This window comes from Zerene cesonia, chromosome 26 (assembly GCF_012273895.1).
Source record: "Zerene cesonia ecotype Mississippi chromosome 26, Zerene_cesonia_1.1, whole genome shotgun sequence".
NCBI classification, from domain to species: Eukaryota; Metazoa; Arthropoda; class Insecta; order Lepidoptera; family Pieridae; genus Zerene; species Zerene cesonia.
In genome coordinates this window covers 1,527,591-1,541,002 of record NC_052127.1, presented here as the reverse complement: position 1 = coordinate 1,541,002, position 13,412 = coordinate 1,527,591, and the positions used below count along the sequence as shown (strand labels likewise).

General features: G+C 33.5%; 1 protein-coding gene across 3 annotated transcripts in view; it reads right to left on the bottom strand.

The window, feature by feature from the left end:
- Positions 1 to 2,202: 2,202 nt before the first annotated feature.
- The window catches only part of LOC119837043, a 20,984-nt gene continuing 9,774 nt past the window's right edge, over positions 2,203 to 13,412 (bottom strand). The window contains exons 3-6 of one of the 3 annotated variants that reach the window (XM_038362528.1): positions 5,875 to 5,950; positions 5,241 to 5,267; positions 4,434 to 4,514; positions 2,203 to 4,186 (exon numbers count right to left, since the gene is read on the bottom strand). In XM_038362528.1, the coding sequence (XP_038218456.1) occupies positions 2,577 to 4,186; positions 4,434 to 4,514; positions 5,241 to 5,267; positions 5,875 to 5,950 (1,794 nt within the window). In that variant the 3' untranslated portion in view covers positions 2,203 to 2,576. The remainder of the gene's footprint in view (positions 4,187 to 4,433; positions 4,515 to 5,240; positions 5,268 to 5,874; positions 5,951 to 13,412) is intronic. The other 2 variants (XM_038362529.1, XM_038362530.1) reach the window with 2 other exon arrangements.

Below are 13,412 nucleotides of genomic sequence, written 5' to 3'. Positions count from 1 at the left end.
ATTTATAATAGCCCCAAAATTTTAACTTCACAAAAAGGTGACTTCCAGAATCGATCAGTGGGATCTTAGGCTAAAAGGATAACAAGCTAAAAAAAATACTGCTAAAGTTCTATCACGGTTAACCAGTGTCAATTACAATTTTCATTCAGTTTTACTCAAAATATTATTTAAATGATACTAAATTAAGCTGAGATAATAACCGTTTAATTGAGGTAGATGACGGCGAAAGATTTCCAAAGATAGTGTGTTTATAGATAAGGGTTTTACTATGTTCTTTTAGGAATTAACTGGGCGTTAGCACACGTAATATAATATTCTAGTAGCGTTAGCCATGGTTTAAAAGCCAATGTGTCAAAAACGAAGGAGGTTCTTAATTCAACTGCAATGTTTTATTTCGCGTCATATCTTCGGTTTTCGATCGATTTGCGTGTTTTTGTGTTTGATGGTAAATTGTTGTCTATTCTTGAAGTGGATTCGTAAATGATTTAGAATTATTTCTCAAGCGAAGTCGCGGGCATAGATAGACTAGCAAGTAATTATGTAATCGACTTCACGTCTCTCCAAATGTTCATGGGCGATGGTAGCGCTTATCATCAAGCGACCCACCAGCTCCATTGCCGATGATAACATAATTCAAACAAAACAGTGGAAATCCATCATTTGAATTTCCTTTTCATAAACGTTATATAAACTAAAACGAACTGTATCTATACTAATATTATAAAGCTTAAGACTTTGTTTGTTTGGTTGAACGCGCTAATCTCACGAACTACTGGAACGATTTGAAAAATCGTTCAGTTTTACATAGCCTATTTTATTGTGGAATGCTATAAGGCTATATAATATAGACCACGGGCGAAGTCGGAGTAGACCGTTAGTTAAACATAATATAATCTAATAAAAAGTTCTGAAAAGTGACATTACATATTAACAATAATTTAAATCGTTTAAACATATATTTATTTTGTTATTAAAGTATCCGCAGTACGACGATTGCATCTCTATGTTTATCTTTGTTTAAATATAAGATAATATTATTTATTGTTACTTATTGTACAGCCAGCATAAAAGAGATTAATTATTATTTTTTTCTTATGAAATTCAATTAAGGTTAGTCTGTATCTTTCTATACTTTATAAAGATTTGTACTTGGATGTTTTAAGAAATACATTGATTGAAACACTATAAATCTTTCACTTTGTTGAGAACATTCTAAGTAATACCAGTGTAACTAAGATAAAGGATATTAACTTGGTAGATAAGTTCGGTTGAGCATAGTACACCATCAGAGGGACACCCTGTATATGCCGATCCTCAAAACGGTGAAGGAAAACATCGTAAAAAAAACATGTCAAAGAATCAAATGTTTGATGACATGCAACACAACACACGCACTTGGTCAGCGTGGTGGGTTAAACTATGATGATGATGATGATGATGATGATGATGATGATGATGACGATGATGATGATGACGATGATGATGATGACGATGATGATTAGTAAATATTTGTTTTTTGGATGAAGTTAATTGTTAACTATTGAATTCGGTCTGATACGTTATGATCCTAAAAGTAAGAAATACTTGCATAAAATATGTAGTGATAATTGTGTATTAAATAATATAGTGCAGATTTTTTTTGTTATCTGTACCGGTGTAACACGTATTAAATTACAACGTGGCAGAATAAATATAAATATTATTAACCTATCTTAAATCATATTATATTTAACTTCCATAAATGCAAATTGAATTATAGTGTCTCTTAATAAAAGCGGTAGTAAAAATAATAAAAAATAAATGTAAGTTTAATAAGTGAATTCATTTATGAGTGTTTAAATCAAAATATAAAAATGCATCAAAAAAGTGTGACTTAATAGGTACAAAAACGTATTTATTTTTATGTGTTAATGTAAATCTTTGTCATTTATCGATCTCTTGCCTGCATTTCTGCTGGATAGAATCACCATTCACAATGCAAGGGTAGTACAATGATGAAACAAAGATGGTCTAAGGTCATCCAGCGTTTCAAAGCAATTAAGGGAATATTTCGAAAATATCGACTACTGTGCTTGTAAATTCTCTAATTAAATACTTCCCGTCCGCGACTTTCGCCCGCGTAGTTAATGGAAATCCCTCGTCGTTCCTGTTCCTGTGGGATTTCCGGAAATAAAACAAACAAATTCTATTAAAACTTTTTATTTCAACTAGTATAATATTATGTACATCACATATAAATTAAAAATACTTATCTAACAGTAGGTTCGTGTAAGCTTGTTATAAATAGGCAACTAAAAGCTTATGAAATGACTTCTTATTTGTTAAAAAACTGAGTAAAAGTAACTATCAGGCATTATTGGCAGTGTTGTTTACAAAATACTGATAACCCTATATTTCCAACATCCTTTTACCTATATTAATTACTGCAACTTAACAAAAGTTTATCTTAAAATCTAGTATTAAATGTATATTACAGCATCTATCTATAATACAGATATTCTCCATACATCAAAGTGTTTGTAAACTCTAAAGCCTTTTGTACTTCTGAGTATTTAAAAATTTAGGGCACCAATAATTTAGAACAGTTTGACATCGCTGTGCGCCTTTTGCCAGCAGAATGACACTATGATGCTGCTCATTAAAGAACCTAGGAGTACCATGAAACCTCCCCAAATCGCGGCTACGGGAGACACACAGAAATCTGGCTCTCGAGGTAAATCTTCAGCAAACACAACCCTTAAGCCTTTCCCAATTGTAGTCACTGGCTCTATTGTCCTATTGCCCATGTGAATAACGTCTCGTCTTTTTCTTCTTGGCTCTGTACTTCCTGGATTGGGACACACTTCACAATCTGTCTTACATAATTCGACCTCACATTGAATGATAAGGTCCATTTCGTCTGGGAATTTGAAAGCGTTGAAGTACGCGTATGCTATTATAGACGCTCCTGTATTACCAGTTTCCCGAGTTTTCTGGAATGCTCCAAACAGTTTCGGTTTGAGTACGCAGCCGTTTGAATCGGTCAGAGGAACAACGTTGTTGTTATCTGCATCTCTGGCTATACATTCTTGGACGTGGATGTCAAAACCAGCGTCTCCAGTGACAGAAACCACAAGAGTCATGACTTCTCCAATTTTGATTAATCCATTGGCTTCAGGTGCAAACGGTCCCCTGCCAGTTTGAATGTCCAAACGAGCCATAGCTGTGTCTCCGCTGAAATTGCTTGTTACTTGATTCAACATGCCAACACTCAATGATGATACTAATTGTTTGGTCAAATTTCCTTCCCACAGACACCTCACCCTTCGTATGTGGTCCCAGACTTCTTGAATTCCTGGTTCGTTTTGCAATACCAAAACGTTCTCAAGATAAGCCTGTCCCTCGTTTTCAAAATCACTGAAGAATCTTGTACCACATGTATTTAAACTAACGGTGAACGAGTATTTTGCTTCATTCGAGTTTTCTCTGACGTAAATACATTCAGATTCTTTATAGTGATCTTGGGAATAGATAATTCCATTATAGGGTTTGTTGAACTCGATGTTTATCGTCATCATTTCTTTGCCACAGTCTACGGAAATGGCGTGAATATGTGGAGGATGTCTGTCGTCATCGTCGGGCTCTACAGGTGATTGTATCGGAGAATTGTCGTTTTCTTGGGGTTTCTGAGTTCCCTCCGTTTGTTGAGGTGTTTCGTATGTTGGTGCAGTTCCCTCAGGATTGATTGGCTGATTTGGCTGAGACGGAGATGTTTGGTTGGGTATAAATCCATCTTGGGTGGGTTCATCTGTTTCGTTTGGTTGAGAAGGTTGGCTTGGTTGATTTGTTACTTGATTGGGGAAGTAGGTAGGGTTTGGCTGATAGTTTTGGGATGGTGTTTCCGCGGGTTGTTCAGGGGTTTGAGCAGGCTGGTATGATGTTTGCGGCGGTTGATAAGATGTTTGAGGAGGCTGATATGATGGTGAAGTTGGCTGATTTGGTTGGAAGCTTGAGGGATAATTTGGTTGAGAAGGTTGTTCTTGGATTGGTTGGAATGGAGAGCTTGGTTGATAAGTCGGTGAAGGTCCTTCGCTGTAGGATGGCGTTGGTCGCGATCCTGCTGGTGGATATCCCGTTACTGGTGGCAAATAAGAAGCTGGTTCAAAAGGTCTCGGTTTTTCAGGCTTTCCTCCAAAATACTGGCGAGCTGAAATGATTAAAAATACGTATTATCATCTCGTAAACATAATGATGTATGAGCCAATTATGGTGAAAATGTGCTGCAATGCTTAGCTGTGTATATTTGGTGCTCTTAAAACTAAACATCCATCCTTTTCTGAAATTCGTAAAACAATTAAATTATGGCTGTTCTTAATCTATATAATTATACTACAAAAGTACGATGAATAGTGAATTAAACTAAAGTAAATCACTGTTCCTAGCCTATCACAGACCTTTCCTATTCCTCTGCTGGGAAAGTCCCTGAATCCAATGCAGGAGTTGGCTTATCATTTCATCTGGGTCACCTTGGTCGGCTGAAATATTTTCTCGATATCAAGAAAATGACAAAAATCAACTTTGAAAGTTAATGCCATCACCTAAGACGAACTTTCACTAAGAGAAGAAGACGTTAGCCAACCACAAAAGACCTAGATTAAGATTCTAGAAAGAACTATTCTACAATATACACATCAAAAATCGATTGAGATATCGGATGATTAGTAAAACAGTCATGCTGAGAATAACGCCGAATCAAAATCAAACCTAAAAATTAGTAAAGGAAAAGACTCTAAATTCAGAATCAATAGTTAATATAGAAAATCTATCAAATATGTTACTGGTTATTGATATGCCTTCTATTGAAGAAGAAGAAATCATAAAAACTAAATAATTACAACCAAACAATGTAGAGCAGCTTCACCAATTTTAAAAATACTGACTTACTACTTCTGTGTTAGAATCAACGACTTGTTAAAAACGTTAGATATAAATTAGACCTCAATAATTCATAGTTTCCAAAACCAATATTACAAATAAATACATGAATAAAGAATGAAGCAGTGTTCCAGTGTAGATAAGCAAAGTGAGAGCCCATATCAGAAATTCTTGACCCTGGAAATTTTAAAAATCCTAGGATAATATATGTGGTTTAGAAGATTTCATATGGTTATGGATACTCATAAAATATCCTCTTATATCGCATGTTTTTGTTTTAATGAAATATTCCGATTGAAGGCTCTTGAAATGTGTTGTGTACGTACCGTTTCTAGATCTTAGTTTTTTCGGTTCTGTAAAAATATTATTAGTTAGTAAATGAATGTAATATTAGGTTATATGACACAAATTATATAATTCACGATATATTTTATTTGTTAGCACAACATAAAGTTATATTTACATATATCATATATTATATATATATATATATATATATTTCTGCTTCTTTTGTAACAAGAACTAGTTTCCCGCCCTGGCTACGCTCGCATACATGCTATCGAAATTTCGATCCCCATACCGTACCATATATTATGGTCTCTCAACTGAAACATTTTTGTACTCGGATTTTTAATAACTTCGATGTAAAATGTCATTCATTAAAATCTGTTCATCAGTTTACGTGGTTGTCAAGTCTCATTGAGATAAATGAGTAGAGATAAGTATGAACAGTTGGAGTCAATGTTTTTTGTTAAATTATTTCTATTACGATAGTCTTCTTCATAACTTGTACTAAAAAATTATCACAGCAATAATAAACAAACATATAAAAGGCTAAAAGACATAATAAATCGATAAACTACCATAAACTACAAATCACTATTTTTAACTCCAATGAAAGTAAACATAAATGCAATGAAAATAGGAATATATTATGTTTACACGATTCTAAACACTTACGGAAGCGAGAGTGTGTGTCGGATGCGCCTGCGCAGACGAGCGTGAGCAGCGCTACCGCAACACACCACCTCAGCATCTGAAATTAAATATATTTTTATTATTACACTGTACATGGAAAATATGAATTTATAACAAAATAAGTGTTTTTTAAGGTTTTTAAAGGAACTCTTAAAACAATTTATATAATTAGTTACTAAACATAGTCATAGAATAGAACCATATATTACTCAGTGAAGTTGCAGTTTGCTAATAGTGAAAATTTTTGAAATCGATCCAGCAGTTTTGTGTGAAAACATTACAAGCATACCCACATACAAATCATTCATATTTTTATATTGTTTTATATTATTCTTATACATTACCTTTATATATTTTTCTGTTGTATTGGTGCAAATAAAGAGTTATCTTACTGTCTACAATTAATTATCAAAGGTTTAAGTTAAAATTTATAGGTTAGCAATCAATCAAGTTCTAATTAAATTATTGCTTTGAAGATATGCTATTGTTACAACGATACGTCAACCGCTGGGAATCGAACCCACAATAGACAATGCTTATGGCTAGACGGATTGTGCAAATGTTGAAAAAACCATTAATTGTCATTTATCATGAAGATTGATGACAAGCTAATTAGCTTTGTTTTGTATTTAAATGGAAGAATGTTATTTTTATTAACACGCTTCTCTTAACTTCAACTATGTTTGTGGGTAACTGACTTCTTTAAACTCGATTTTGACCCACTAAACGGATAGATTTAATTCAAAAATTTAGAAATCAAGGTTCGGTGACTGAACAATAATTTTATGGGTTTATCGTTTTATTCCGATTACGCTCGCGAATTAAATAGTTTCCTTACTTATAAATACCAAGTGAAACAATTTAAATGAGTCTATCATTAAAGTGTAGTAATATATTTATTATCTCGTGACTGTCATCACAGATAATTTATTTACTTATTAATCATTGCTCATGTCACTGCAATAGGAACATATATTGGCGAATACAATGCATCCCAAAAATCTCCACGCTTCGCGAAAAACGTCGCATTCCAACCGTCCGTCCACTCGTCCAGCCATTACATAAACGCAAATCTGTGTCGTAAACACAAAACGCATGTAACATAGCACGAGTTTATTGTACACTCCGTCATTAGTCATCATTTTTTGACCTTTCCCAAGACGATTACGTCAGATCGATTATTGGAATAATAGAGAAATTTTCAATTCGCGCTATCTATCGTCTATTGCTATTGGTTTGAAAGATGCTGACTAGCATTATGAGGTACCATAGAACTTTGACCTTTTATTAGTTACTAGCGTAGTTGTAAAACACATAATTGTATCAACAAACTGATTTCATAGCTTTTAAAAGTAATAGAAGTCGCGAATTCAAACAAATACCAGTGGCCCTTCAGCAATGCGGCTCGACGGAACACAGTGGGGTTTCAGTCGGTAGGAATCGGACATAACCCACGGCATAAGCAAGAATTCTATAAAAAGGGTAATACAAAAGAAGTGTTAGATCTGACTAAGATTTATTAGGATGTATGTGTGTTTGTTGCTCTTTCACGCAAAAACTACTAAACCGATTACAATGAAATTTGGTACGTAGATAGCTGGACAACTGGATTAACATATAGGCAATTTTTATTCCGATATTCTTACGGGATACCGAATATCGCGGTTAAAACCACGGGGCTCAAATAGTTATCATATATACGTATAAAGGAATGATCAGTTGGTTAGAGAACTATCATTTTGAAGTCTATTAAGAATGTCCATGTCACCTAGTAGCAAAGAATCTTTCTACTGGTAAATTTTCTTTCGACGTCGTCTGAACAGTTTTTGAGCTTATTCATTATTTGTAATCTTATTATATTAGCGTTATCAAAAATAATGTAGAACAAACGATATTTGTAACGATAAAATGCTAGTAGTAGTAGTAGTAGTAAGAGACTTCCTTTTATATATAGAAGCCCGTGTTCTTTTTCCATTATTCCTCTCATTAATCCTTTACTCTTCCCTTCTTACTAAGTTGATATCTGTTTAATGTTTCGTTCAACCAAAATTTTATGTAAATTCGTATTACATCAACCTATTCCAAAAATAGATACTTTAAAAAGATAACAGTTTAGTTTTTTAGCAAATCTAGATGAAGTAGTCAGATAACATTCAAATGATATTACGCACAACTCACAACAAATAAAATATGAAATATATATTTTACGATACCGCATGCATTGTTGAATCGAGACCGAGTTGTGTAATCGATGAATCGCTCGACAATTCGCAAAATATCGATTCTGCAACGATTCATTTCGAATTCGATGAGGCGAAATCGACTTCCTTCATTAACAATGCAAGTTAAGATGCCAGTGACATGTCAGTGACAGATTGGAGTTAATTTGTGGAGCTTGGGATTTGTTATAGTATCTGTTTGTTATGTAACTACACGCTTTGAGACTTAAAGCGTGTAGTTACAGTAGTCTAAGTTCCTTTAATGGGCTTAGACTCTTATACACTGAGTGGATCTCTCGTTTATATGAGGTTTATTTAACGTTTTGTAAATTAGATTATTTTTTATTAACTTTACCTTATTTAAATAAATGTATTTTTCTTTCTTTCTTTCTTTACCGCTGCTTTTCTCGCATCCCGCTATCGCGGTATCAACGGTAAGTAAAAGTCTTTGGTCGAATTTCCATTACTAAAGTTGTACATTTTAAGTTTTCATTTTACCTTATACAAAGCATCCAGTCATCATGAAATATTGGACACTTTAAAGATACATAATTGGGCTGCAAAATTGCTGAGGCAAAATCGACTACATAATAATATAATATAAATACATAATAATTTTTAATATATATGTTTTTATACTATTATAATTATAATTTTAAAGAAACTTAAAAAAATAAGACGAACAAAGCTCAAATTAGAACAAGTCAAAGAGACATCCGCATACTATACAGTATACATACTCAAAAAACAAACCCTTTGTAACGCGAGTTACTCAAAAAGAACATACATAGCATCCATTACATACACTCTCGTTTAGAAAATCTTTATAGCAATATTATACGCAATAAAACTCAAATTATTCGTCAAATTCATACAACATACCATACGCCATTATATTAAATTAACGGTAATAGCTTTGTTGTATTTTTATGTTTAGAAGTCAGTATATAATTTGATTGTTCGCGTGCTGTGAGCATTGGTAATACGTGGTAATTTATATTACAGAAACAAATTGCTTATTACTAATAAAAAGTGTTATTTTGAGGCACTAGCGGAACATGGGAGTTATATATTGATATAAATAAAAATGAATCGTTAAATGTGCTGCTAAGCGACAAACTAGAGGACAGCGCGACCAATTCGGCATTTTTTTTTTTTTTTTGATAAGACACAAAGAAGATTCTTATGAAGATATGTTTATATATTTATTTAATATAGTCATCCAACACCTGTTATATAATAACTTATACATACGATACATAGATTTAACAAATAAGAATGTGATAGATATTATACATATTAACCTTCCTCTTAATTACTCTATCTATTAAAAAAAATCATCAATTTCTGCGTAATTTCAATGATCTAAGCGTACAGATATACGTAGACAGCGGAAAGCGACTTGGTTTTTTACTACGTAGTGATATGCATTATACATTTAACAAAGTTCAAATATAATTTAATCGAAATTAAGTATATATGTTTCATCCATGGGTATACAAAGCCTTAATAAATGGGCTATCTGAAACTAAAAAAATTTTTCAAACCGGACCAGTAGTTCCTGAGATTAGAGTGTTCAACCAAACAAACAAACTCTTCAGCTTTATAATATTTTTATAGATTTATTTTCTGGATATGTTATTAGGAGGCTAGTAAGGGACATAGGCATCATCCCATTTACATGGGAATTCCTTTGACAAAGCGAACAGAGCCGCAGGCGCAAAGCTAGCAACTAACAAAACTAGCATCCCACTCTTAATCTCATGCATAATATAAACAAATGATGATAATGAATTCGAGAGTGAGGTTTGTCTTTCAAATTGACCTCAAAACAGCGAAGCGTAAACTCAAGTGATTCTTTGGTTGGGCAATTTTTAAACATTTCGCCACGGTATTGTGTTTAAAATTAGGACCGACGTGGAAGGACTAATCTGTCGTACGGTCTGGTTAAATATCTTAAATATAGTTAAAAATATATTCAAACATAACCATATACATATAAGGGCTATATCCCGCAAAGAAAATATAGACAAGCCGGGCTTATTCCTCGCTTAGTTCTCGTTCCGGTGGGATTTTATCGGTTCTTAAACTATCTATGTACAAAATTTTATATAAATCGGTTCAGTGGTAGATATGGGCGCGAATAGAAGCAGACAGACAGTTAAAATCGCATTAATAATATTAATAGAGATCTTTAATAATTAGATTTAAATTGAACACTAACTCGATAATTCAACTCATAATTATATTGAGTACTAGCTTCCCGCCCGCGTCCATTTTACCTTTTAAGCCTTCCCTGGCCTATTTAGAATGCACGAAAATCATGATGATAAAAATCAGACCAGCCCTTCTCGAGTTTTAGCCAGACTAACGAACAGCAATTGTATTTTATATATAAGATTAGTAATTAAAATAAAATTACACTATGCAAGCTGCAACCCGCGGCGTCACTCGCGTGGCACCCAGTTAAGAGCCTTTGTGTTAATTCAGACTAAAATCTATATCTGTTTAATCATAGATGTTTTATAATAATAATATTTTTATTTTCAGATATTCATCCATATTTGTGTTAGTATACATTAATCTTAGAAACTATGTTAGTAATACGTATTATAAAATTAAATTCCTTACAAATTAACAAGATTAAAACCATTAAAAATTATCCATTATATTGCGTACGATGTAAATTTGCCTACCGCTTAAGGAATGGACCATCTGCTTTCTCAATTAATGTCTTTAGAATACCATGTTTTGAAAGACACCCACCAAAACCAATGCCCTCTTCGCAATCTAATAAAAACAGCGAGCAAATATTTTATATCAATTACTACGATTACAGGACGTGAGAATGGTTTTTGTATACGATACCATCTCAATACATTCATTGTTTGTATTCGGAGCGAATTAGAAAAAACCTAAACGTGTCACGCTAATTGTGATTAATTGTTGATTATTTAAATTAATATCTCTTTAATATAATCATAGTCTATAAGTAGGTTTCTGCCCGCGGTTTCGAGTCAAAGGTAAAGGATAGTCTTAAAGTTTTCCCCACATAGCTTTCGTTGCTAGGATTTTTGGGGTGTAAACTATCCTATGTCCTTTCTCGGGTTTAAACTATATCTGTGCCAAATTCAATCAAAATTGGTTCAGTTTAAGGCGTGACGAAGAAAGATAGACAGTTAGACAGGCAGAGTTGCTTTAGAATTTATAGTGCTATTAGGGATTTCATGCCCAAATTTCTTTAGGTGCTTTGTATGAGGGTAGGGATAAAATTAACTTTTCGCAATATCACGTAACTAACTTTTACCCGCGGCTTCGCTCGCATTTGGAATGGTTTAATAAATGAATCTTGTATCAATTAAAAAGAAACCCTCGCATACATACAGACAGACTCGAGAAGCGACTTTATTTATGTAGTGATATAGTATTATTTTGCCCTTACTCACTACAGTTCAGATCACTCGTTCTTAATACAGTTCATCCTATCCTACTAATATTATAAATGCGAAAGTTTGTAAGGATGTGTGTGTGTGTTTGTTGCTCTTTCATGCAAAAACTACTTAACCGATTGCAATGGAATTTGGTACGAGAGTAGCTGGACAACTAGAATAACATATAGGCAACTTTTTATCCCGATATTCCTACGGGATACGAACTCACACGGGTGAAACAGCGGGGCGCAGCTAGTTTGAGATAACATTGCGAAAATGTTTTATGCATTGCTCTGATTCTGTTTTATCTTCTTCTCTACATGTTTCTCTCATTTAAAAATCTATTTACTTGGACCATCAGCCAATCAAAATCTATTTACTTGGACCATCAGCCAATCAAAACCAATTTACTTGGACCATCAGCCAATCAAAATCACGAGTGAGACCTCAATCCGTAAACTAATTACGTCAAACAACGCTGCAATATTTGTATTTCTCACACGCTGTGGGAAACTGCAGTGCATTAATATGAGTTTTTTAATTCGCCAGCGAGCCGATCAGACTACGAAATAAGATTAATGGTAGAACGCGCATGTCGCATGATCAACGTGATAATTTGTGAATATTGCTTTAATCCACGATGAAAAGCTTACGCAAGAAATAATAAACAGTGTGAGATTCAGTGAGCTACCAAGGGGCTAGGCGGGGCAAGGCCCCGGGCTAAGCTCAGGGGGCCCTCGAATGCTTATCAGAAAATCTCAATCGAACTCAGCGTTCAAACAAAATTATGATGGATGACAACGTCATAACATCTATCTGCATGCCAAATTTCAGCCTGAACCGTCCAGTGGTTTTGGACCGTGCGTTGATAGAGCACTATGTCAGTCGGAACCTTTGAGTTACATTTATATATATTAAGATTTAAAGCCGGTTATTCTTTGATTCTTAGAAGATACGTATGTCGTGTTGTTTGCATTTTGTGTTTGGTTAATTTTTATCTAATTGGTAATATTATTCATTCATTCGTTCATTCATTCATTCATTCATTCATTCATTCATTCATTCATTATTGTTAGCTTGTGTTCAAGTTTAGTGACAGTTATAATGTTCACTTAATTAAAAACCTTGTCTAGCTTTTATTGATATAAAATTCGTTTTGTTTACGAATGGTTGATCTCTTATGTAACTCTAGCATAAAAGTTCACATCAAGCAGTCATTCTATGTTAATGACAGTCATATGTATTTTAAAAAATAACATTTATTCAGCGAATCGCCGTCATTGAACGATTTTTTCCTGTTACTTTAAGGGTTGCCTGGTAGAGACCGCTACCTAGCGATAAGGCCGCCTTTTGCTTACTTAATGTAGTTTTTCTTTCTTTTTCATAAACAATAAAGAATTTCATTTCATTAATATAAAGCTTAATATCACACATACAACCTCATTTGTCAAAGGTTTTGTGCAATAGAGTTTGTAAACTCAGTTAATAGACACACTTAATTTGCTAGAAACTTTAAAATAACTATCAAGTATAATGTAATCATAGAGCACTTTAAATGTCGTCGTATAATATACTAGCTTTGCCCGCGGTTTCGCATTAAATTTAGTACTATAATATATGTTACTATAGATATAAACATACCTCTTGAATCACGCTTTCTAGTTAAAATAGCCCCGTCAAAATCCGTTGTGTAGTTTTAAATACCTAAGCATATATACATAGAGGTTGGATCGTGAAGCTTTTGCTTTATACTATGTAGTAACAATAAGTCTGCCCCCACTTTGCCTGTGTTACATATATTATACCTAGTCTTGCCATAAATATTGTAATAAAGAAAAAAGAAAATTGTTAACTGCAAATAACATTTATT